The 26,489-nt window shown below is 53.0% G+C and overlaps 1 protein-coding gene across 3 annotated transcripts in view; it reads left to right on the top strand.

Moving 5' to 3' along the window:
* The window catches only part of PTPRN2 (protein tyrosine phosphatase receptor type N2), a 1,015,036-nt gene that overhangs the window by 856,856 nt on the left and 131,691 nt on the right, over window positions 1–26,489 (top strand). For all 3 annotated transcript variants that reach the window (XM_028846528.2, XM_015135381.3, XM_077997823.1), the window contains one exon: window positions 16,713–16,925. In XM_028846528.2, the coding sequence (XP_028702361.2) occupies window positions 16,713–16,925 (213 nt within the window). The remainder of the gene's footprint in view (window positions 1–16,712; window positions 16,926–26,489) is intronic.

The raw sequence follows: 26,489 nt of genomic DNA, 5'->3' as shown, positions 1-26,489 counted from the left end.
TCACACAACACATGTGGGCACATTCTGTGGAAAATAGAGAAGAAAAGCCATTATCTTTTTCAAAGACTGATACTATTAGTGAATTACTATTCAAAGAATAATAACTATTATTAATATTATTATTGGGGGCAGGCTTGGAGGCTCTGGCGGAGACCTAAGGAGCTCAGGCTGTAGAGAGGAGTGACTCCAAGCCTGCCTGAGTCTGTAGCTAAGAACGGAGCTATTCCCTGTGAAACATGCACTCTGTGTGTGGGTTCGCACAGGAGCCTGTGTGTTATCGAGATTCTGGCACTGACCGGCTTGGGGTACTTCATTTACCTCTCAACACTTTGGTTTTCTCATCTGTAAAACTGGAAGAAAAAAAATGCATGAATTCCACGGTTTTTCTGGGAGTGAAAGAAAATCAAATATGGAAAAGTAGCTTGACAGGATGGAGCCACTGCTGCCCTGCTGACTGGAAAGTACTCGCCTTTCTCCATGTATGCGAAAGCGTGCGTGTGTGAGAGGCGGTGTGTGTGCACATGCGTGAAATGATGAGTGGTCCGTAGCACTCACGTGTTCTGAAGGTGAGGGACTCAGCATTCGGCTTCAAACCAATGAAAGACCCCGAGCCCACAGCTGAGCTAGCCAGGGTTCCTTGATGGAGAGAGAATGCGCAGGAGAGGGTGAGGGCGTCCTTGCACACGCTGACCAGGGGCTTTTGGTGTGGGGAAGGGATGCGAGGGAGGTCTGGAGGCACCCCTGTGTGTCCTTGGTTGATCGGATGAAAGGGAGCCAGCCTCCGATGGGTCTGAGGAAGGGTTGGTGGAATTCTCAGGGAGGAAGAGGAAGCTGTTCTGGTGGACAAGGTAGAGATGGCCAAGGCTGAGGGTGGTGGATGGAGGGGACCAGACCCCAGGACTGCTGGAGGCCAGCCGCCATCAGCATAGGGGGATGGGGAATAGGGGGAAGGTCAGACAAGGGATGACCTGAAAACAGTAATGGGATCTGATTGTGGGGAGGACAAAAGACAAGGAAGCCTCAAACCTCACCCCAAAGATGGACATTCAGGACAGGCTGTCGCCATGGAAACTGGGAAACCTGGTGGAGGAAAAGTCACTGACTCTGTTGCAAACGTGCTTGGACGAGTGAGCCTGGTTTTTCCGCAGTGTCACTCGGAGGCGCCATCTCTCTTAGTGCTCACCATGTTTGGGGCACTACTCTTTTGAAATGGTCTTTTAAAAATGCACTCTTAATGATGGAAGTGATCTTTCAGATTTGTTTCTTTTTTCATACTCTAAAGCCATTTGGAGACAAGGATAGTCAACTGGAGGAGTGACGAGGTTAAGGTGTGAGGAATCACAAGTGGAAAGGGTTAGAAAACGTAAGACTAGATGTCTGGGTTTGTTTGGGCATATTTCTGAAGACAATTCCAAATGGGAATTTCAGAAATGACTGAGCAAGGTTGAAGTAGGTATATCACTTCCTAAAGTGTGTGAATGGAAACATATAGTTACATGTGGCAGATTCGTAAGGGTTTTAAAAGTGGTCTCGGTACCTGAGAAAGCCCTGTTGCAGATGATACGCTAATGTTGTACCAGACTCGCTAGAATGCCAGCGTGCATCCCACCGCACCGACAGAGGACGCGCGGCGGCTCCGTGCAGCTGGCCACTTGGCAGCTGAGAGTGAAACACATGGAATCGTACCCCCCCAATGCTCCGTCTCAGTGACAGCTCACCTCAACCTGCTCCGCACTGTGTCAGAATGAAAAGCAACTGGGCAGGGCGTGGTGGCTCCCTCCTGTAATTCCAGCACTTCGGGAGGCCAAGGTGGGCAGACTACCTGAGGTCAGGAGTTCGAGAACAGCCTGGCCAAGATGGCGAAACTCTGTTTCTACTAAAAATACAAAAAAAAAAAAAAAAAAAAAGAAAGAAAATTAGCTGGGCCTGGTGGCAGACACCTGCAATCCCAGCTACTCGAGAGGCTGAGGCAGGAGAATTGCTTGAACCCAGGTGGTGGCAGTTGGCAGTGAGCCAAGATCATGCCACTGTACTCTAGCCTGGGTGACAAAGCAAGACTCTGTCTCAGTAAAAAGAAAAGAAAAGCAACTGGCTCCTTCCTGAATTTCTGTTCACATTAGATCTAAATATGTATAGACATATTTGCAATATAAAATCAGAAAATATCACTCAATAGTGATCACTTGATTGATTTTCCTTTTTAGTAGAATCCAGGTACAAAGGCAAGCTTTGTCAGGCTATTGCTGTTCTTTCATTTAATTGGGGCCTATTTTCATACATTAAAATATACGTAGGCACTTTTCTTATAGAATATGTGAACAGGACATGGCTAAGTTATATAACTGTGAAACAAACATTTACCTGGATTACCTGAATTATTGTTCTACTTTTAATTCCAAAACAACCCAAGGAAAAGTTTCCAAATATTATAATAGATGTGTAGTATGTAACTGACAAAATATGTGAAAGAGATTTTAAACAAAAATAGAGATGACCTGGATATTCTTCACAGAAATATCTTGTTTCCTTTCATCTAAACATAATGGCACTATTTAGCCATTTTCAAAAAAGTTAGATTCTCGTTCATGTGGTAATGAGTCTTTCTTACAAACAGTCAATCTAAGGAATTTTAGCTCAGTTTTGTAAAAAATAGAATCCAGTCATGAACATACAATATATACACTATATTGAACATCAGCTATGAAATATGTGCCTTATGGCATTATTCTGTAAATAATAAAATATTAGATCTTTACAAATAGGTTGATTGAAAGTAATAGGTCTTCCAGACTAGAATCTAGAGAGTGAAAATCAGATGAACCTCTAAGGAGACTGCACTGTTTGTAAACACCTGTGCCTATGAACAGCATTTTTTCAGAATGCTACTTTTAATGGACAAAACTAATAATAGTAATAATGAAGCCTTGAGGCTTTTTCTATTCTTTTAATTACAACTTTGAAGTTTGGGGAACAAAAGTCTAAACATCCCGACATGTTTGTCAGCCAATCCTTCAACCAGAAATGTTTGCTGAAACACATATTTGGTTTCTAAGTACATGGTCTCATGTAATCATGTCAAGCCATTGGTGGGATATCAACTCTGTCTCCTCATTGAGCTCCTGTTTTTGTATTTCAAAAGCTTCAGGTTGATCAGCATATGAGCCAGCATGAGAACTAATAATAAAAGCTGAGTTGTGTTGGGGATTTATTTTTCAAAACAAAAATTGACTTCCGTTGCTCTGCTTTGAGTAAAGAATTCATATTTTTCTTGAAATAAAGTGAAATAACTTGAAAAAATAATTTTAGTATTTCTCAATTTTAAAATAAGGGCATTGATTTTATAGCTATATCTTACATTTGCTAACATAAGCAATGCGGCAAAATCTTATCTTAAAGAATCTTCCCAGTTCATAAATTTGTCCCGTGGGATAAACTCTGCTTCCAGTATGCATGGGTAGATGGTGAGGGCTCTACTAAGATGCAGTTGTTTCTTCCCCATTGTTGCAACAGACCTACCTTCTTTTACAGTGAATAAGGACTTCTCACTAGTGTCTGATGCTCTTCCAGATATTGTCCTTGAAAAAATAACTACTGGTGGTTAATACATTTCAACTTAGAGTCATTCATATTTGTCTGTGCAAGTGTCTTTGTTTTTAAATTATCTCAATGCCAACTACTATGCTTTACTAGGAGGTTGACGTCTCAAAACATCTTGTTTTCAAAACGCACTCATTGCTATTTTGAAATGTTGTTTTCTTTAAATATATGCACAAAAATGCCTTATACACAGACCTACAATATTTTTAAGGATCCATTTTTTTTTTTTTTTTTTTTTTTTTTGAGACGGAGTCTTGCTCTGTCACCCAGGCTGGAGTGCTGTGGCCGGATCTCAGCTCACTGCAAGCTCTGCCTCCCAGGTTCCCGCCATTCTCCTGCCTCAGCCTCCCGAGTAGCTGGGACTACAGGCGCCCGCCACCTCGCCCAGCTAGTTTTTTGTATTTTTTAGTAGAGACGGGGTTTCACCGTGTTAGCCAGGATGGTCTCGATCTCCTGACCTTGTGATCCGCCCGTCTCGGCCTCCCAAAGTGCTGGGATTACAGGCTTGAGCCACCGCGCCCAGCAGGATCCATTTTTATTTTTATAATTTTAAATACTTTTTATAAATGGATTTAGAAGTCAAAATTATTTTAAATACTATTTGTGTACTATAAAATTATAAATTACTGTTTTGGTTTAAAAAACAAAATTGATTTAGACTTTCTGAAATCAAGAGTCTCAGGTGTTTTTCTAATCATTTTCTACCTTACCATATTATTTTAAATTCCTGAAATATGTGTTTTGCTTTATAATAATCATGCTTCCCATAACAGCCTTTCTCTATTTTGTTTTAAAATACATTTTCTTTGATAATTTAGTACATGGGATATTTATTCTAATCACTTAAATGTGTAATCCATAACAATTTGGTGTTCCTTAAATTGAAAATGAGATTCTTATCACAGAACATTAGGTTTTACACGTAACAAATGTGAAATGCACTTTAAAAGAAGTATTGGCAGGATCAACAAATCATTTTTATACTATTTATATTGTATAGCTATTTTGTAGGTCTTGGAGAATTTTACATATATTATATTTTTTATTCATCAAACAACCCTAACTTCTGTATGAATAATATACTCATTTGTCATATATAAATGATTCCAATCAACATGACTCTCAAAAATATTTTGTGTCATGTTTAAAAGTTTTATCTGAAAATGTTAGTGAAATCATGTAAATTGAAATTTATTATTAAATGAAGTCTAAGATCTCATGACCAAAAAAAAATTAAAAAGAAAAAATCCTCACATCATTATTCATTCTTCAAATTAGCTGAATCTAGTCTCACATTATTGCCGAGACACTTTTCTAAAGTATTTTCAAGAATTAAAAGATACATTTTCCACCCTGGAAATAAAAAGGGAATTTAAAATAAAGAAAAATAGAATGGAAATCTGGCGAGTAACTTACCAGTTTCTGAAGCAGTAGGACTAATAGAACCAGCACCTCAAATACCAACGCGTTCTTCTAATGACCCCCCCTAGACTCTGGGGCTTGGAGTGTGGGTCCACCTTCAGCTTTGGCGGGGCCGGTTCTGCAGCCCCACTGAGGTCAGGCCGCACCTCGGAGGAGGGGTGGTGGCAGGAAGGGGAGTGAGGTGGGGGCTGTCAGACATACATCACCGCCTGCCACCCAGAATATATTCCTGAGGTGCACCAAAGCCCGGACGAAGGTGCTGTTCTGCTTGTGAACCCGCATGGAGCCTTTCAGGCCCTCTCACGATTTTTAAAGTGACCGAAATGGAACTGAATTGGTGCCACCTCCCACCCATTCTTCCTCAAAGCACTAGAAAGGTCATTAAATTCAGATCCAATCAGGAATGCGTTGCTTTGATGTTGGAAGTGAAACACTGGACAACGGAAGAAGGGACCAAGGAAAACGGTTGCATTTATTCGTGTATTCACTGTCAGGTCACGTTTGTAAAGAAAGCAAAACCGGCTCTCTGGCCTGACGCCCGTGCTGGGCTCCGCCTTGCTCTGGGGTCGCCGGCCCGGTGGCCGCCCCAGGACCCCCAGACGGCAGGGTCCGCGTCCCCCTAGCCCTGAACGAGACCCAGGGTGGCTGCGTGGGGTCTGCGCCGCCGTGGAGACTGAGGGGCTGGACACGGCCTGGCCGAGGGAGACAGCTACGGCCACTCCCAGCCACCTCGGAGAGCTCCCGGCCGCCTGCTGGAGACCCCAGCCTGGATGAGGCTCCCGCGACCCAGGGCGAGGAGAGCCGCGGGCTGGTGGGGAAGGTGGTGCGAGGTCGCCGCGGGCTGGGAGGGTGCGCTGGGGCCCCTCTGGCCTCTGCCCTGAGCCGGCCTGGCCGAGAGCTCCCCGAGGCGACGCGCAGGTCCCCAGCTGCTCCCCGGCCCAGACCTCAGGTGCGCCGGGCGCTCGGGCCGGGCAGGGCCGTGGTGGGGGCGCCGTCGCCCGCCCTTGTGCTCTGGGTAGCTGGGAAGACCCGCCCACTACCCGGTGCCCCAGGGCCCTGCGACCGCAACGGGAGGGTCGGGGCAGCGAGGGCAGGACGCCCCAATGCCCCAGCGGCCGAGCCCGCGGCCTGCGCGCGTTCCCCGAGCCTACCCTGTCGACAGCGCGGCGCAGCCAGACCCTAGGGCGCTCCCAGCACCGCGGAGGCCGGGCCTCCAGTCCTGGAGGGGATTCCTCTGTCGCCTCCCAGCTCCCGCGGGGAGTCCCAGGAACACCCCCCCCACCACCACGGGCACACACACACCAGACACGCGCGCACACACAGACGCGCGCGCAGGCCGTTGCTATGGAGAGGCCGGTTACCAGCCAGGCTGAGGGCAGCAGGTCCCCTCCTCCGAACCCCCTCCCCTCCCCGTCCCTTCTCTCCGCTGTCTTCCCCTCTTCCCGCCCTGGCTCCCGAGTCCTCCTCCCGCTGTCTCCGGCCTCCCGCCCCCCAGCGCCACCTCCCCTCCCCTCCTTTTTCTCTGCCCAGGGCCGGGCCTGGGGTCGCCCTGGAGTCTGGCTGGGGACGCCGAGGCACCGGAGGAGGGTGGCGGGGAGGGACAGGAACCGCTGCCACTAGACTCTTTGCCCGAGAAGGTCCCTGGGAGGACATCCCGGGCGCTGGGGGAACCCAGGTACGGCTTCTCTCTGACCTGCCCGCCGCCGCGCCGCGCCCGAGTCAGAGTGCGGGGATTTCTGCAGGCCTTGCCCTGGGCATGGGGACCGAGAGGGCCAAGGTGATGTACCCCCTCCCCGCCTACTGGGGGGTTCACTCATGGGCAGAGGACCCCAGGGACGCTGCAGTTTCTAGCCTCTCGCGCCCCCGCCGAGCCGCACCGGGCCTCCTGCAGCCCGCTCAGGCCTGAGGGAACCATGGCCAGACGCGAGGCCACTTCTTTGCCCTGGGGCTTTATGAAGCGCTCTGGCCTTGCCCTATAAATACAAAAATAAATGCAGAACTCAGCCTGGGCCTGCGGTCAGAGGAAATGGGGTCCTTCAGCCACTTTTAGACAGGGGCCTGCAGCGGACGGCAACGTACTCCTATCTGTGGACGACCCCCGCCCCCCGGGGCTCGCCCCCAGGTTTTACAGAACTTGGTTTGTAAGAGAAAAGCGCCAGGCAAGGCCCTCTGCGCGAGGCAGGTCTAGGGGCAGCGCCAGAGTGCAAGGGAGGGGAGGGGAGACGGTGGAAGCGCCGCCTGGGCCTGGCCTGGGGAGGTGGGGGGTGTGGAGGGGTTGGCCCCGGAGGGGCCGGGAGCGGGCGCCGCGGGCAGCCGGGTGTGCGGCGGGAGGGGCGTCGAGTGGCGCGGGCCGCCGTCTCCAGCTGTCCCGGGCGCAGGGAACAATGGCCAGGCGGTGGGAGAGGGGGGCCTAGGAGGGGGCCGCTGGGGTTTCCAGAAAAGGAGAAACTAAAGAGCCCTCCGCAGACTGTCATCTGCGTGTGACAAGATCTGCGCCCCCCTCTTCCTTTCTTCTCCTTGTTCCTGCAGCTGTGGGCCTCGGAGAGCGCATTGTACACACAGATGTTGGGTTTCAGCTCTCCGGCTCTCGCCAGCTCCGCGGGGGCGCCGCGCACCGGGGTGCCCCAACCTGTGGCTGTGGCCGGTGGTCCAGGGCCTGGGGAGAGAGAGTGTGGGCGGGGGCCGGGGGAGGGCGCCGGAGTCCGCAGCTCAGCGGTCCTAGTCGCCCCGAGACCCTAGCTCGGCTCGCGCGCTGCGGGCCTGACTGCGCCAGGGGCCGGGAGTATGTGGGGAGGCTCGAGCGACTGGGAGCGTGGCCGGTGATTCTGCTCCACTCCTTTCGCCCGCAGAGCGGTGGTCTAGGCCAGACCGTTGACCTGGGGAGGGGGAAGGGCAAGGACGCAGCTCACACGCCTGGGTTTTCACCGCCGTCTCCCTTCGGCGTTTTGGGCCAGCGGCCGACATTCGCCTGGACCAAACGGTGGCAAAGTCTCACCAGTTCCGCCTCTGGCAAGACACTTTCTACGCGCATCGGGACCTAAACACTCGGGACAGCCCTGGTAAAGTGAGCAGAGGGGCTCTCGTCTACTCGCCCTGCATCATTGGCCTGCTTCCATTTGGAAAGGGAGCAAAAAGGCCCGAACGGCCACACTGGAAAAAGACACTGGAAAAAGTAACTGGAAAGAACGATGTGCCGTGAATTTTTCTCTTGCCAAGAGTGGCGACGCACCCCACCCACCCCTCCCAGGACAAAGGTCACAGCAGAGCCGCGCGCCGTGACTTTTCTGGCCGAGGTCTCTCTCCCCTCGGTGCTACCCTGAACTTGCCCAGTATGAACGATGAAAGGCAGAAACACTGAAAAGAAAGAAAAGGCGAAGGCCTGGCTTCGGCGTGGTACCAATGACTGACAAAGCTGATGTCCATTCATAGTCTCGGGCGGGAGAGGGTGTTTGGAGAGCCGCGGCCCCTTAGCCAATTGCTGTCAGCAACATGTGGGGGGGGGGGACATCGCTATAGCAACCGGTGGCTGGGCCGCGAGCCGCGCCGCCGCCGGCCGGGTGCGCGCCGGGCCGGATATAAGGCGGGGCGCGGCGGCCGCGCTGGTTGGAGCTACGCGCGCGGCCGGCGGCCCTACGGGGACCGTCCGGAGCCCGCCCTGAGCCCGCCAGCGCCGCGCCCCGGCCCAGCGTGCCTAGCCCGGGGGCCGGGCCGGGGCGGAGCACGCGGAGCTGGGCCCAGCGGCCGCGCAGAGCTCCGGCGCCTGCGGGCTCCGAGCCCGTGCCGCCGCGCAGCCGCTGCCGCTGGAGCAGCGACGCGCGGCACCTTTGTCTCCACCGGCCGCCCTAGAAGTTTGTGGTCAGAATCGGATGACCCCGCTAGTCTGTGGTTCCAGTGCAGGGAAGCAGCTGGCTGAGATGATGGCGCTGCCGCTACCCGCAGCTGCTGCGCCCCGAGGCCGCTCGGCCCGGCGCACGCCCCCACCTCCTCCCGCGCGGGCGCTGGGCGCCGGCCCAGCTGCAGGTAACCAGGGGTGCCGGGCGGGGCGCGGGCGCTCGTGGTGCGGTTGGGTGGGCCCTGGAAGAGGCGAGAGACGCTGGGATGGGGGCGGAGGGAGCAGGAGGGGCCCACGAGGGCATCACCAGGCGCGTAGGTGGTGGGGCGAGGAAGAGAGCTTTCGAAGACTGGAGGGCGCGCATGGGGGCTCGAATGGGCAACCAGGACGTCCGAGAGCTCAGTGCAGGGGGTCTCTGCATCTCCGCAGGACTCCTGTCAAAGGCTTGGGCTGGCAGGGGAGAGCTGCGCCTGAGATCATGCCCAAGTGGGTCTAGGGTGGGCATGTGAGGAGGAGCGGGCAGAGGGCAGCTCTTTCTGAGCGCACAGATTGGGAGGGGTGGCAGCTGTCCTGGCCCAGCGCCCCGCGGAGACCGCCCCAAGGAGGCTAGGACCTCCTGGACTTCTCTCCAGCGCTCTTCTCTCGGCCTTTCGCATTGCTCCCCACTCCCTGCAGTTCCGACCATTGCAGGGTGCGGGGGGCGGGGGGGGTGTGCAGGCACGGAGATGGGAGGCGTGTGGGAAAGGAGGAGGGAAGGGGCGAGCAGCCAGGATGGAGAGGAGCCAGTGTGGGCGCATTTTCTTCCTAGCCCATTTTGGGGCGCTCTTCGCCCTCCTCACCAGGGTCCGGGAGCGCGCCTCCGAGCCACGGGAGTATCCCAGCGAGCGGCGAATTGGAGGGCGCCGAGGGGTCCTGCAGGGAGAGGCGTTCCAGAGGCAGGTGGGGATGCCTCGGAGAGGCCACCTCTCCTCCCGCAAAGAGAACTGCGCTTTCCCAGCGCCTCCCCCACCCCAGGTGAGGCGTCCGCGTGCTCGCCAGAGAGAAACTTGTGACTGGACCCGAAGCTGTTGGAACAAGGGACTTCATTTCCTTTCTTCGTAACTACCTGTGCAGTTCCGAACACTGGCCTGCTCCGTGCTTTTAGAGAAGCGTCGCTCCAGGGAATCGGGCGGACCCCCAAGTTAGAGTTAAAATCTCAGCAGAATTGCCTTTTAGGGCCAGAGAGAGTCTCCCGCCCTTTTTGGTCCTCAGTGCGCTGAGCTGGGCGCTGCAGGCTGGATGGCTGGGAGAGGGGCCCCGCCACAGCCCTGAGGACGACGCGCCGGAGACTCTCCCAGCGGCTCTGCAGCCCCCGGCCCTGCCCGCGGGCCCCCGCCCCGTGCGTCCTTCTGCTCTGGGTTCAAGTCACCGACCTCCGTCCTCGGACAGCGGCCCCGGGGTCCCGGGCATGGTCCCGCCTCCCGAGCTGCGCGTCCCGGCCGGCACCGTGGAGCCACCCGCCTGGAGTCCGGGGCGCAGCGTGTCCGAGGGCACTTAGCCCAACCAGTCTGTCCTTGCGTCGCCGATCCCAGATTTTAGGACGGGAGCAAACAGGAGAGGAAGCGAAGGTTTGTGCGGAGGAGGGAGCTGGAAGCTCTTCCTTTCACCGACACAGAGGAAAGTGCCCTGCCGCCCCCTCCCAAGCACACCCCCCTGCGCTCCGGAGAAGAAGGCGGCGGTGGCGGCTGCGCGGCCCGGGGGCTGCGGGCGCCGGGATTCCCTGGTGGACGCGGGCATGGCTAGGGACCTTGGTCCTCCCTCGCGGCCGGCGCGCTCTATGGCCAGGAGTCTGGGCCTCAGTACCCTCCGCGCCGGGACCCCTCTCCGGGCTCTGAATACCCGCGGCTCCGGGGTACCCTTGGCCTTCGTGTTCGGCGCTAGGGCCCGATCTTTACGACTCCTGTGGGGATGCTGTGAACCGGCGAGGCGGGAGGGACGGGGTCGCTGGGGAGAAAACCGAGGCTGCGGTCGGGGCCGAACGTTGACCCTCCCTTCCCTCGCCCTGTGCTCAAAGTTCTGCCACAGAGGGGTCCTGACAAGCGACGCTAGGCGGGTCTTGGGTTGGAGCTTCTGGGTCCGGGTAGAGAAGGCGAAGCGAAACCCCCCAGTCCTGAAAAGGGTCTGGTTCTTGCGGTGTGGGGAGGCCGGGCACCGTCCCGGGAAGCACCTGGTGTGGAAGGCGCGCGTGCGTCCAGGCAGGCCTGGGGACCAGGCAGCACGATATATAGGGGTCAGGAGCCGGTGCCTTAAGTGTGATCCGCTGAGTCTGAGTTTGAGTGTCATGAAAACGCCAGCGGAGATCTGAAAGAGGCTGGGGGCGGCTTTCTCAGGGGCATCCTTCCCCTGCTCAGTCCCTGGGTCCCTCTCTCCCACCGGAGACAATCTGCTGGTTAAAAATTAGTTTGCACAAGTGTGCTTCCCGCTTTGAACATCAGTATCATAAATCTTCCCTGATGTCTTAAAACACAGTCTTTCTTTAAAACTGATGTTTTAGGAGTGCTTGAAGATGGCAAATAGACAATTTATTACCTTTTTTGTATGTTCACTTTTAAGTGTATGCCTGGAAAAACTCAATAGCCCATTTTAAAACAGTATATCCCAACTTATTTTCATTAAAGTTTACATTTAAGAATAATTTTTTCTTGAAGATTCTTTTCTTTTGCTTTTTTAGGTTTTTTGGCCACTTGAATGGCAGATTTGCAAGTACAATTTCATCTGCACAGAGGAACAATAGCTTTCAGTTGCACAAAGGGCTTCTCCCACCCTGAATTCAGACCGCAGTGCCTCTTGCTCTGATAATAGCTTCTGAAAAGATTTTGTAATGCAGAGAATTAATACATGATTATTTCCGCCTGACTTCTCTCATTTATTAGAATTCTGTGGCAAATTCCAAATTAAAAATAGTTCAGTTAACAGCTTTAAAAAATACTTTTAAAATATTTTAAGATACCCCTTCCCCCATGTTTTTAAGTTGTATCACTTACTATGGCCTGAAAACTTAAAAATGTTGATCAGCCCTAAAGTGAGAATTATTATATTTTAGTAATACATTTTAGTAAATTTAGAATGAAATTTCCTAATAATTCTAAGAGGATTCATCTAGCAAACCAAAGAAACTTGTTACGGCAACTCATTAATGGTCTCTAAAACTGACTTCTAAGTTTTAAGAGCAAAAGGTATTTATAATTGAGTAATTTAAATGCAGACAAACATAGGATGAGGCTGGGACTCAAATCTGATTCCTTAGAAATGATACAAACGAAAGCATCAACAATGTTAGAAGTTTAAGATTAACTGGCACTGAGCACCTGTGTCCCTGCGTCTTTATGGTGCAAGCATATTTGAACACTGCACACCGGTGACTCACAAAATGAGCTGCTCCTGTTAACTGGTTACATCACACAACCTTGGAAAAGGACTAAATCTGGCTACCAGTCAACACATATTTACCATAAAGTTTTGTGTTTGTGTGGCTGTATCGGCTCTCACAATTGAGTTTGGGCATAGAATGTCCTTTTTTCTTTTCTTTTAAGCGTACCACATGGACAGCTAAAAAAGTTCCAAAGACATTTTCCCATAAATGGCTCACAAGGGCATGTGGTGGAAGCCCCAGCCACCTCCACTCACGGGCAGGGTCAAAATAATTTAAATTGGTCAGGACAGTGTCTGCAGATGCTGATTTCTAAGACAGCTCCACAAATTGTCTCTGTGGTCATACACTTATTTTGAATCACAACTTTTGCAATACTGTACATTCTAAATTTGAGGAGTTGCAGGTGCAGATGGTTGAGAGGAAGAAATAGGCAATATTGTACTTCATCTTACTCTCAAGATAGATCTAACCTGGTATAAAATTAACTTAATCATTCTTGATTATTTTTTAAAATTGTAGTATTCCTGCATCTGAGAACTTAGCACTGAAGTGTGCCTATCTGTGCATCTCCCCGACCCCAGACGCACCCCTGCAGCCTGTGTTGCCAGGCCTCCTTCTCCCTCCTCCTCCTCCTCCTCACTTCTCTGTTCCAAACTTTCAGTCATTGAGCTGCCTCTGTACAGAAGGGGATGTTCTGCTTTTAAAAGACGCCTGACTGTAAATGTCAAAGTCATAAATATTTAAACATCATTTTCTTTCAATTTCAAGTCAAGACTGATAAGATGCCTCTAATTAGTCTGGGCTCTCTTCGAGGTCCACCCGCCGTGGTTCAGCCTTGGGGGTCGGTGCCCATGGGGGAGAAGGCGCTGAGGACCACCAAAGCCACACCTGGGTCAAGACTGTGTCTCAAACTCACTTTTAAACTCATTTCTTTCTCCTAAAGGCCATGGCTAGCAGGAGTTTTAAGATATTTTTTAACTGCACAAAAAGGAAGGGAGTCAAGTCATTGTGAAGTTATTGGAACTCAATCACTTAAAAAAAAAAAAAAATTCTTTAAAGCTTCGTTTCTTCCGGGATTCCTAAGACCTGACTTGCAGCCAACAGTGTTTCCCTCCGCATCACCCTCCTGCTCAGCGCTGGGTGGGACACTTGAAACCGTCCTGGGCGTGGAGGGAGGACCCCTTTCACCCCTTTCTTCCTTTTCTTCTGCAGTGCCCGCGGGCGGGGAGGGAGGCGGGTTTCCCAGCCGGGCCCTGGGATCCACGACTTCTACGTCAGGCCGGTGGACCCCAGTCCGTCCCTCTGTCAGCGTTCCGCCCTCCCCTACAGTCAGACCCTCCTCACCCTCAGCCGCCGCGCTGCCCGCGGGCACAACTTCCCGACTGTCCAGGTCCCGCGGCCCCCCGCGGTCGCCCTCCCAGCCTCCCCAGGCCTCCCCCAGGCTGCAGGAGGGGCCTCCTTGTGGACCCGCCGGCGGAGGTGGGCCTGGGGCGGCTCCCACTCCTCTGCTGGGACAGCGCCGGCCAGGCAGCAGGGAGCCAGGCGAGGTTGGTGGAGACAGGACTCCAGGGGACTGGGGCTCCTTCCTTCCCCTCCGGGGGCGCCTGGGACCCAGCCGGGACCCGGGAGGAGGGCCAGGAGCTCTCCGGGCAATCGTTCTCCTTGACATTTTTCTTTGACCTTTGAGTAAATCCAAGCGCGCCAAGGGAGGCCTCGAAAGCAGGCCTTGTTCCACTCCTGGCTTGCGGAGCGCGTCGAGGGTCCCGGCTACAGCAGGTGTCTGCCTCCCTGGGAACAGCCTGGGCGGGCCCCGGGTCCCTCCTGCCGCCCGCAGGCCAGACCGCCTCCTCCGGTCCCCACGCGTCCCCTGCCCTCACCTGGCCTGAGTGACCGCGGGCAGCGCCTATGCCCCTTCCTTGGGGAGCCGAAGCCGGCGGCTGCCCTGCGCCTCGGGACCCCACACACCCGCGCGCATAGCCTGGGTGCCACTGCCGGGTCCGCCACACGCCGTGGCCCCGCCGCCCCCTCAGAGCCAGGGTGGTCACCGCGCGCGTGTGGGCCTCACGGCGCGGGGCAAGAAGGTTCCGAAAGTCCCTGTTCCCGGGCGCAGTCGTCCACGTGAGCGCGCGGTGTCCTCCCGACGTCGGGGGAGCGGGGCCAGGGTCCCCTCCGCTCTGGGGCGGGTGGAGGCGCGCGGGGGCCGTTGGCCCAGCCGGGATGAGGGGTGGGAGGACGGCGGGCGCCCCCTCCGCCGGTCGCGCCGCTTCCTTTGTTGTTCGTGTTACGTCGGCCAAGGCGAGGCGGGACAGGCGGGAGGCGAGGGGAGAGGGGCGGCGAGGGTCGCGCGCCAGGCCCCCGGGAAACGCCCTCCCGCCCAGGTGTAGCCCCGGGGGACGCGGCTCCGCCGGCGAACATGGACCCTGGGGTGGGCAGGGGACCTGGCCCCTGTCCCAGCGCCGCTCGGACCTCCACGCCGCTCAGATCCGGGGTCACGGCCGCTCATCCCCGCCTGGGTCCCCCCGCGTGCTCTGGGGTCCCTCGCGCCGGCCTGGGAGGGCACGGGGCGGGGCTGCCGCCCACCTGGGAGGACCAGCGCCCGCACGGGGACCGAGGAGACCCCGGCCCGGGGGAGGCGGCGCGTGGCCGCGCCTTAGGTTTCGTGAACTGGCTGTGCCCAGGGAGGGGCGGGGAGGGGCGCGCAGGGGACCCTGTGGGGGGACCCCGGCAGACTCTGGGGCTGGGTCGCGCGGCTCTAGAGTGACTTCTTTCTGGAAGAGGCTGTGTGGGCCGCAGGGAGGGGGAGGGGAGGGGAAGAGGCCGCGGAGGGAAGACTGGGGAGGGGCGCGGATGGGATCTCCACGCGGAGGGCGGCCGTGCGCGGCTGCGGGACCCAGCGGCTGCTGCGGGGTCCGAACCAAGCGGAGTTCGGGCCGCTCCCCTGGCTCCCGCCCCGCCTCGCCCTCCCGGGTCCCTCCCCACTCCCCTCCCCCCACCCCGCGCCTCCTCTCCCCTCCCCCCTTTCCCCCTCCCTCCCCCTTTCCTTCCCTCCCTCCCTCTCCGCGGCTCCACCGCCTCCCGCCGCCCGCGAACCTCGCGGTCCTCCTCCGAGCCGCGCATCCAGGCAGGAAAATCCGGGCGTCTTTTCTCATTTAACCCGCGTTTCCATTAACTCAGTCCCGGCACCAGCTAATCCGCTGCACCGAAGGCAAAAGGAGGCTAATTAATGACCAGCTTTTCCAGTCAAGACCGGCGATAATTGCTTTGGTGGCCTTTATGATTACAAGATAAAAACGGGCCCGGCCTGACATAAGAGGCACTGTGTACGCTGGGAGACGGGAGGAAATGAAGAGTTGGGAGGCTGAATACGGAGCAGAAAATTACTAATAGAAGAGAGATAATGAATAGGCCGGCCAGGCATTCATGGGGAAAAATCCATTTTGTTACCACGCGAAATTAGGTGGTGGAAAGGGGTTTGCTAATTGTTCTCATCTTGTAGCAGCCAGGACCGAGGCCGGGCGTGCTCCCCCATTTACTCCCCGAGTCATTGTGCAGGGCGCGCGGTCTGCGGGGCGGCCTTCCCATTTTCCTGTGGCGTCCTTAATTGTTGCTAATATACCTTCTAATGAAGCTAATGAGGGGAGAGCCATGCAATTCTTTGCACGTGGAGACAAGTGAAATGCACCGAAAGGACTTTCTCATATTTTCACCTGCACTACCCTCTCCCTGCAGAAGCAGTGAGAATCTGGGGGGGTTTCTTCCCTGGGAAGTGAAGTTCCAAAGGCTCCTTTCAAGGAAAAATACGCAGGTGCGAAGTGTTGTGGTCTGCGCCAGGCCACTTCTGGAGAGTGGCTGGAGTCGGTGGGATTCGACCAGTGCTCGCCTTTCAAGACAGGTGGATCCAATCCCCTGACCCTGGGAGGGAGAATGTTCACGTGAAGATGCAGAGCCAGTCCCACGTTCCTTTGTTGCTGAAGATGTGCTGGGCTTGTGTGGCTACTTGAAGCCACAGCAGGCTGCAGGCCTGCCCACCCTCCTCCGCCGCCTAGCCTGGCCTCCCCCCAGCACCCCCGACAATCACTGTGCAAGCTCTGGACAAACTGCTGTGCCCGGTTAGAAGAAGGGATGGATACTTTATTTTACTGAAGGCAGCAAATTAGCTGCCAAATACTTTACATAAATTTGAAAAACAGCCACCACTGAGGGAAGAAGTGATGCCTGTGACTGTCCTCTTGAGCAGGCTGCAATCTGCGAGGTGCTATTTTCAAATGACTTCTGCTTCTTCTCCTTTGACGGGGGTTGTTCCACTGGGCCCTCCCATTGTGGCTCCAGTGCTAGCGCAGCGTCCTGTGGGGCTGAGCTTTCCACTTTCAAGTTGCATTTGGAGACGTGTGTTTTTAGGAGGTCATGCTTTGTCAGGAGCTAACAGACCCCTCTCTCCTTGTTCTGCAGAAAAGCAAACTCAAGTTCCTGCCTCCTCAGGCGGAGCAAGAAGACTCAACCAAGTTCATCGCGCTCACCCTGGTCTCCCTCGCCTGCATCCTGGGCGTCCTCCTGGCCTCTGGCCTCATCTACTGCCTACGCCATAGCTCTCAGCACAGGCTGAAGGAGAAGCTCTCGGGACTAGGGCGCGACCCGGGCGCAGATGCCACCGCCGCCTACCAGGTAAGAGGAGACTTTTTAAAAAGTGATATATTGGATTTATCTGTTGAGCAGGCAGATGATCGCATCCCTCTCTGGCCCCTCCTCCATTCCCAGCAGTTGCTCATGTATCATAGTTTGGGGTCTTTTATGATGACAGTTTGGAACTTCTCATCAGCATTGGTGCAAATACCTAGCAGCCACAGTTGTACAGCTCTGTAGTCATCTGCTCTTCTTGGATAGTCTCATGTTCGCTCTGGAAGTATGTTGTTAATTAGAGGTGTGGAAAAAGTACAATACACAAATGATGTATTATCTGTTATCTTAGTTTGGCCACTACTAATGAAAAGTGCCGGAGTTGTGAGATCAGTTGGTGTGTAGGTGTTTGAAGATGTCTCAAAAACCATCGGCCTCCTCGGGGTCTTCTGTGAAAAGATCCTTTGACCTGCCCAGTTACCACCCTGTGTTGTTGTCCGGTACAGTGGTACCTAATGCTGACCAGGGGAAAGTGACCCACGCATGTCCCCATGAGGGACACCTTCTCTAGAGGCACCACAGACACCCCTGGAAATCAGCTGCAAACCAGGGAGGATGCGAGGAAGGCAAGTTCAGACCAAGTCGGGCATTTTAAATAACCACAGAGTTTTTGAAAGTTCTATAGCACACGTTTCGTATTTGGTATTGTCCTGTAATGAATATAGGCCTTCAGTTTTAACGGCGTTACAAACCCAGAATACTTCCATCAGTCAAGGCAATTGATTCCTTTGCATATAAAATATCATTTAATTCCAAGAAGATATTCCCATTTGGGAAGGTAGAATGACTCCTTAACCACTGTTGTAAAAGTTTGGTCAGTACATATGTAAGATTTCCTCATTGGACTGGATCCTTTGTTTTCTCTAGTCACATGATTACAGTGTGCAATACATCTTGTAAATAATTCATCATTTTTACAGTCGTATGTAAAGTAAATATTATTATTCCATCATCAGAGTTACATGGGTGGGCTCTCACGCCTCTCTCCACGAAGCGCCCTCCAGCACCAAACCCTCCTGCTTCCTGAGCTCCTTGGAGCTGGCTTTTCTATACTCTGCGAGCTCTCAGGACCCTCCCCCACATAAGGAATTTACACAATCTCTATGCTTAAAAGAGCCACAAGACAGCTTTTCCTCCCATTTCCAACTTCCTGGGATTGCCACTGAATAGAGGAAGCCTCCAGTTTTCCGGAGAGGGTCACCAGCCCGGTCAGGACGATCTTTTTCTTATAAAGAAATGGCAACTTCAGATGTGTTGAGGATGGCATTTCAGTTGCAGTGTGTAGCTTTGCTTCAAAGCAAAAGGAAAATCACGTTTGAAGAAGCAGCCTGAAAAAAATGTCACATAAACTAGTAAGAATTTATCCAGAAATTCCATTGAGCAAGACCTTCAATGCGGATGCCAGGTCTTCAGGCCAAGTCTGTGTCGGTACATAAATAAATTATCACACCAGTTCTGTTCCATGTGTGAGAGACGGAAGATCATACAGGCAGAGATTTTTAGAAAGCGTGGCACCCTTTGATATACTTTGAAATTCAAATATAAAATATTGATAGAATGGAAAGGTTAGACTTGCATGCAGAAATGACTAATTTGAAAAAAAACTGCAGGTTGAAAATGCATACTTAGGACTGAGTTTGTGATAATTAACAGAAAAAAAAAGCCTTCCCAGTGACAGCTCTAATTAATAGTATCTGTAATTAAAATCATGCCCTTCCAGCAGGAAAATTGTTTGAATTTCTTGGAGTGACCTTTTTGCTGTTCCTCCTGAGGGCATGGTGGTTAAGTTGATATTGATTTTATAATGAGCTCTGGTTTGTTTAATAAGAATCTGTAATCCAGACAATAAATGAAATGTGTGCTTTTCTTCAATCCAGATTAATAAAAAGGAAAAAAAAAACTTTTTTTCTTTAAAAATGTGATCTAGGAAAATTTGGAAATGAAATGAGTGTAAAGACTCTCTGGTTGGTTTAGCTTTGAATCACTACAAAATACCCTTTAGGGAAGTACTTTGATTAAAGTGGGGGTTTGCCCCATCACAGTGGATTGTCTCCTGGTGAGAAAGTTCTAGGTGCTGAACCGTTGTGTTGTTGTGATTTGTGTTTTGGCAGAGCAGGACTCAGTAATGAGGATGGGGACTGTATGATTGTTCGCTTTGAATTTAGCTGAGTAATGTTTCAAGGACTCAGACAATTGCGGTTACAAGGAGAGGATATTTACTTTGGTAAATGAAGCAGGTATTAATTCATTAATGTTTCCATATCCCACTTGGGTTTTCTCTCACAGCCATGAGTCCCCCGTGAAGTGTAAAAATCTGTTTGAAAAGTTTTTTAAAATATTGCAAACATAAAACAAATTTCAGGAAAGGTGTCGTCTTGCATTAATGTGTTTATTTCTGGCTCACTGAACCTGTGTACTTTGCTGATTCTATAATCACAGTGAGGTTATGGATGATAATTCTCATCACTGGGTTACAAGGAAAATGGAACAATTTGATCTTATGCTTTATTTTATGGGGACATGATGGAATTACTCAATTCCTTTTCTTAAAGCTTCTGAAAAATAAAAAGATTGTGCTAGTGAGGTTAGAAGTAAGTAACCTAGGAGCGAGAGAATGGTAGGTGGCAATAGCATAAGTTTTATTAATATCAGAATATGAAGTTACCTTTTAAACAAAAGAACTTATGTTCTTACCTGGGGAAGGAAGGTCAGGAGCAGAGCCGTTCTGATGGGGTGGAGGAGACGGGTGTGTGGAGGTGGTATCCCGGGGGGCACTGGTGACCTCAGGTTGTAGAGCTCCTTCCTCCCTGAGGTTCCAAAAGGTGAATCCTCCTGTCCTCCGTTAAACTGCAGCCGGGTTAGTGTCCTGGCAAGGCACCTCCAGCATGACCTGGGAGGCCCTCGTGTTGCCAGCCTCTGACAAAGCATTTGTTTGCCTCAGCCCGGATCATGCACGTACATCATGAGTGCCTGTGCAGCCCCTCCGGGCCCCCATGTGTGTGAGTCAGAGCCCGGGCTTGGGGCCACAGGGGCCGTGTTGTGCTCCTCGGGAGTAAGAGCTTTTCTTAAAACAGGGTTGAAGCAGTAAGGAGGTTGAATTCTTAGCTTCTAATGCAAACACCTTTAAACGTGTTTACCTGTCCTTCCTCAAAATAGAACTATTTCACAGACAGGGTCAGGATTTTAGAGCTTCCTTCGTTTACATGAGTGTGTGATATTTTTGTTTGCCTTACCTATTGGGAAAGCAAATCTTTTTTGACAGACTCTCATATTTTTGACACCAAGATATCAGCCCCATCAGATAATCCAGCCAAGTTTAATTTGCTCAGACTGGAGCAAAAATTGGGGATATTAACTTTCAGAATAACTGAAACATATTCTGAACAGACTGCTCCCTCCGAACTTCTCCCCATTGTTTTAGTAAATGTTGATTTTTCTTCTAAATAGATAAAACATGATATATTTGGATTAATTCTATACTTCATGATCTGAAAAACCAGTTTCGGCTTTTATTCTTTTTTTTCAAATTGACGTAGCCTGCCATATATGCATATATGTGTGTGTATATATCTATATTTATACACACATGTACACACACACACACTAAGGATAATGTGAAGACACAGAAGAATTGTGATTTTTGGTACCAGTATACTTTATGCATTTTTTTTCATGTAGGTGTCCTATTTCTATGGAAGGTGATTGGGTAAAAACTGTGCCCAAAATAAGTCGTTAGATGATTAGAAGACATTCTCCTCCTTTTCTCTCTGAGTCTCTTTGAATGTTGCATCCATTTCCTTGAGGCTTTGATCATCTTCGAGCAGCAAGTTTAGTATTCTGCCAGCCCACTCTCCCTTCCCCGACATGAGGGCAGAGACTCCTGCAGAATTTTCAGCAAGTTCTCTTTTGATGGTTTATTTCACAATACCCAGCAGGTTTCCTTGTGTACTTGGAGGCCTTTGGAACCAAACCCAGAGGAAAGCATGCATCCAGGCCACGGGGACCTCCTGTAAACAGAGCGGCTAAGTGCACATCTCAGTTGCTGCTGTTGCTCCCATTAGCAAGTGATTACGAATGCAGTGACAGAGTGGTGGCAACTGCGGCAAAATGAGGGTGCTCAGTTGACTGGGGCTGGTGTGTCTGCAAGTCCCAAATGCACCCTGACTTCTTACCCCCGGTGCAGAAAGCTGAGTTCTGACAAAGAGCACAGGTCACGCCTTGGCTCACTCTCTGGGGCTTTAAGAGACCCTTCTTTCTCTAGACGAGTTTAATCTTCAGGCATTGGTGTAATCACGAGTAATAGAAGTAGGATGTTCACAATTAAATTGGACAACAATTACTTTTCCTGAGGTTTACTTGACCCCACCACAAGTTTTTAACAAAGCCTTTTCAATAGCTCTGTATCTTAGAATGGCTTTCCTCACTATATACTTAAATTTCCAGGTCAAAATAATATATTTTTTACAAATATCAAATAAGCAAAACCTATGCTGCTTCAAAAGTGAAGGGCACCCTGTGAAAACTGTGCCAAATATTTTATAATTATAAAAATACAACATTACAGAACATTATGAAATTATTATTATTAGAGAACATTTTATTATAACAGTCAAGTCTGAGAATGGAAATTTTTCTAATTTTATAACACCTTTGCAAATGTAGCTGATAGTACAGATGTCTACAGGTAATACTCTTGAAACTTTCGAGACATGGATTCAGTTTTGCAGATTATCCTGGAACAGACTCCAGGCCCCTGGAGGATGAGGCCCTGCCACCGTCCTCCCATGGTCCATGGCGCCCAGAATGTCCCTGGCCTCACTAGGAATCAGCAAATGCTGAATGGTTGTCACACTGGTGCCAAATCCCATCGTTCCTGATGTGAAGGAAATCTAAAGGAAACCTGCAGAATGTTGCCAGGATGATGAGGGTAAAGGACACGTGTCGTCCCCAATGTGGGAAGAACCTGTTTTTGTTTGCCTGTGTGTTCAGTATCAGATCATCAGTGTGTGGGGTCAACCCGCTTGGTTTCTGTAGGCTCCATGGAATTGTCTAGGTACCTTTTCACCATGAGTCTGAACGTTTTTCTGGAAGGTGCCCATTTGAAGTGCATTTTTCTCATAAATCTGAAGCGTTCACGGATGCAGTTTCCAAAAGCAGTATCTATCCTGCTGTTTTGCCCAAAATGCTTCCTCAAATACAGCTCCTGAGAGAGAGAGCTCAATCTTCAGAGAACAGTGAAGTCTCTGGAAAGGTGGCCAGAGAAACCTCTAAACATAAAACAGAAGCATGTTGCTCGTTGGGACACAGCAAGCCACTCCCTCCATCAGGCAGCAGTCATTAGATCAGACTTCATTAAAAATCAGAGACTACTCAGTGAGATACTTGGAAAAAAAAAAAATTGGAAAGTCTAAGATATGAAAATTTGGAGGGCTGAATTCTGTGGCTTCTTTTTGGCACTAGGCTGTTCCTATGTTTGCTTTGACCTTGGTACCTTTTCAGACCTGGGTATTACTTGAATAACTGCTTCCTAAGGAAGCCACTTCCTGCTGCACACAAGGAGGGGCGAGGGAAAGGAGGTGGGGGCTGCAGGCTTCTCCCGGGCGTGCTCACCCTGCACTCCAGCAGCCACGGAAGAGGGCTGGGCCCCGGGAGGAGGACGGGTGCTCGCACAGCACCAGGGGAGGGGCGGTGTGCCTGGCGTCTGTGGAGCGGGTGCTGCTTCCCTTAGGCCCATGCTGTGTTCCAGTCTGCCTCACCCGTTTCACTGCCAGAACCAGAGAATTCTTCCTTCTCGCCAAAGCCAGTGTTGCTCCTGGGGTGACCCCTGCATGCACAGCAGGTCCTTCTGAGCCCCTGTTCCTCGGCACCCCCGTCCTGCTCGTCAGTCACCCACCCCGTGGAAAGGGACGCAGGACACCTTCCCCAGGCATCTTGTTATCTCCCAACCCTGTTTTACAAGGGGGCAGAGTCAGCAGCAGATAAACTGAGAGACGCCTCAGCCTGCAGAGATGGTGGCGGAGCTGCACTGGGCGGTCCCCGGCTGCGCTGTCCCCACTGCAGGGTGTTGAGGGGCTAGCCCGGGCTTCTCCGCCCCGCGGGTCTGGACAGCTCCTCCACCATCTTCCCTCTGTAGTGTGAGGCACTGTGGGAGATTTGGGAAACGGTGACATCCTTTCTTTTCTCGGTTGATGATTTCTTGGAGATGAGGAGTTTGCAGTGAAACAGTGAACCGGCGGTAAACAGCATTAGTCCACACGTCGCTAGGAGGTGATTCGTGTGAAACTGAAATCCTTGGAGATGACAGAGGAGGGGCTGGGTCAGGTGGTGGGTGGAGCTCTTGGTGGCTGGTGGGAGATGGAGGCGTGGCTGGGGCAGGTGCTGTGGCCATCTGTAGGGTAGGGACAGACCCAAGAGGTGGGCATTTGCAGGGCTACGGGGAGGAACTGGGCTGGAGGGGAGAGGTCCTCCCAGTCGGGCCAAGAGTTTAGACAGGGAGCAGGGACTCGGCGGCAGGTTGCGAGCAGGCCCAGAGAGGTCAGCTCTTTGAGTTCGTGACAAGGACAAACCCTGCGGTCTGTGGCGCTCCGAGGGACAGTCCGTGGCTCAGTGTGGCTGAGTGACCCCAGGTGGACAACAAGAGGCACATTCCACCTGCTTTCACCCCCATCCGTTTCTTCCTTCTTATCTTATTCCCCTCTTGCCACACTTTCCATCATTTGAACTCTCTTTCTCCTCTAATGGTGAAACCCGTGGAAGAAAGGCGCCATCGCCCTTCCATGCCCTGGGGCGCGAGGCCCAGGCTCGGGCCCAGCCTCTCCCTCCCGAAGCCTGCCTTCCTCGTCTGGGAACTGGGGCCTCCTCTTGGGCCGCCACGCGGGTGAGGGCAGCCTGTGGGTGCGGGTGCCACGTGGGTGAGGGCAGCCCTGTGGGTGCGGGTGCCACGTCACGTGGGTAAGGGCAGCCCTGTGGGTGTGGGTGCCACGTCACGTGGGTGAGGGCAGCCCTGTGGGTGCGGGTGCCACGTCAGCTCTGAGGCGCTACCCGAGGGTGACTTGCCTGCAGCGACTGCTGGTGCTCACGGAGCTGGGATGGGTGTTGGATTCCTGCCTGCTCCTCCCGTTTCCAGGGTACCCGTTTCCGCACACGTCCTCCTCGGCATGAGCTGCTCCCCTCCCTTAGACCTGATTAGAGAGGCGGGGCACGTTTTCTGAACTAAAACTGAGGACATGGCGTCTGCAAAGCATGCACTTCCAGAGAAGAAAACAGGAGCAAAGCCTGAACCCTGTGCTGCTCTGTGGAATTCAAGACACTTGATGGAAGGTGTTTGGAGAAGGTATCCGGGTGAGCGAACACCCGGGTGAGCCTGTGTGATCTGGGGCCCTGTGGGGTAAGGCCAGGCCTTGGTACAGGTGCAGCCTTGGGCATCTGTGCTCTGAACACCTCTTCACCCAGCCCGAGGGGCTTCAGGGCTCACATCGAGGTGAGGGCTCAGCAGGAGGGAAGCCCTGGTCAGGTGGGCCCAGCTCAGCTGGAACCCTGCTGTCCATGGCGAGAGGTGGGCTCTCTGAAGGACACGAGCCTCTGTGAAATAAAGTGGGTGTTGGGAGGAGACACTTGAGGGAGTAAAGGGAAGTGTAAAAAAGTGGATTAAACTGGGATTTCAAAAGAAACGGTAGGTGGTGGGGAGGAGACTCCAGCGGGCGGGTACCAGGAGGTAGGAGTGGGTGCAAGCGAGAGGCAGGTTCCACCCAAGGGGCACTGGGCCCACAGTGTGGCTGTGCTTGAGGGCTGGGTCTCCCCACTCCCTGCCTGTAGCCTCTTCTCTCCCGGCTCCCTGTGGGGCCACCGTCCCTCGGGAGGAGGGCATCATTGTTGGCAAGGAGAAGAGGCCTCGGGTGACTCCTGGAGCCTCCCCCAACCAGAGCTGTGCAGCCCCCCCCGCCCCCTGCCACCGGCCAGCAAGTGGAGCTCAGTGTGGGAGGAGACGCCCGGCAGGGGCAGAATCTCCTTCAGGTGACAGCCTCTTGCACACGACAGGGTGGGACCCCACAGGCGTGCACAGAGGCACCTGCACGGGGCCCCACCTTGGGGCTGAGGGACAGAGGTACCTGCACGGGGCCCCACCTTGGGGCTGAGGGACAGAGGTACCTGCACGGGGCCCCACCTCGGGGCTGAGGGACAGAGGTACCTGCACGGGGCCCCACCTTGGGGCTGAGGGACAGAGGTACCTGCACGGGGCCCCACCTTGGGGCTGAGGGTCCTCAGGCCGTTGCTGTAAAACAGACCTTCTCAGCCTCTGCCTTGATGGGCACAAGAGAATGCACCTCTGTGGTGAATGGCATTATCTGCAGTGAAATGCATTAGCCTGTCAAAAATGGCAAAGCCCAGCTCTTAACACAACATGCACACCAGCATAAAAGGAGGCAAGACGCTGCGCGGGGTGGTGGGATAAGGAATGATGGCTGGAGCTGCCACGGCATGCGGGAGCTGGTGTTACGAGAGGAGAAAGCTTTGGGAAAAGCAATTGCACGTCACACCGAGGAGCACCCGGCAGATGAGAGTCATTTCTAAATGTCAAACGAGGATCACTTCAAGGACAGGAATAAGGAAGGCCGATCCGCCGGCCGCCTCCAGCAGGAGTCCCCCCACCCTTGCCTCCTGGGGAGGCCTCCACAGGACATGTCGCTCGCCACCTGGCTGTCTCTTCTCTCCCAGGTCCAAGGCCCCTTAGGCCCAGCGCTCTCCGTGGCTCTTGGCTCTGTGAGCCCCGCCTCCTCCTTCCCTCCCATGCTGTGTTGGGGGCTCGTTTTGCCGCGGCTGACACGTGGGGGTCCCCAGGGCTGTGACTGGTGTTGGCCCGAGGGTCACCCTTAAGGATTGGACACCTTGGGTCTGGGTGCAGGTGCAGCCTCGGGCATCTGTGCTCTGAACACCTCTTCACCCAGCCCAAGGGGCTTCAGGGCTCACATCGAGGTGAGGGCTCGGCAGGAGGGAAGCCCTGGTCAGGTGGGCCCAGCTCAGCTGGAACCCTGCTGTCCATGGCGGGACATTCCAGCCTTGGAACCTCTGGATAGCTGAACTTGGAGTTGACCCAGAAAGCGTTTTCTCAGAAAGCTTATTGCTTCTAAGGGTAGAATCCCATTTTCTGGAACAACAGGAACAGCAGAGAACTTGATCTTACATCAGAGTCGGCCCAGTCTGCATTTGTGAAGGTCTCCCCAGTGTGAACCCAGAAACAGACATCACTGTGACCCTAGGGGAGCCCGGGATTCTGGGTGGGACAGGCACGGGGCTCAGAGAACACGGGGAGCCCTGGGTGCCAGGCGGGACAGGCACGGGGCTCAGAGAACACGGGGAGCCCTGGGTGCCAGGCGGGACAGGCACGGGGCTCAGAGAACATGGGAAGCCCTGGGTGCTGGGTGGGGCTCAGAGAACGTGAGGCTGGAACCTTGGGGAGGAAGAAAAACGCAACAGCAGAGGGGGCCTCTGTGGGGTGGGAGAGGAGCATGGAAGGGACTTAGCTCAGAGAGAGAGGGGCGCAGATGCACAAGG

Source organism: Macaca mulatta, chromosome 3 (assembly GCF_049350105.2).
Source record: "Macaca mulatta isolate MMU2019108-1 chromosome 3, T2T-MMU8v2.0, whole genome shotgun sequence".
NCBI lineage: Eukaryota > Metazoa > Chordata > Mammalia > Primates > Cercopithecidae > Macaca > Macaca mulatta.
This window is presented reverse-complemented; position numbering and strand designations above follow the sequence as displayed.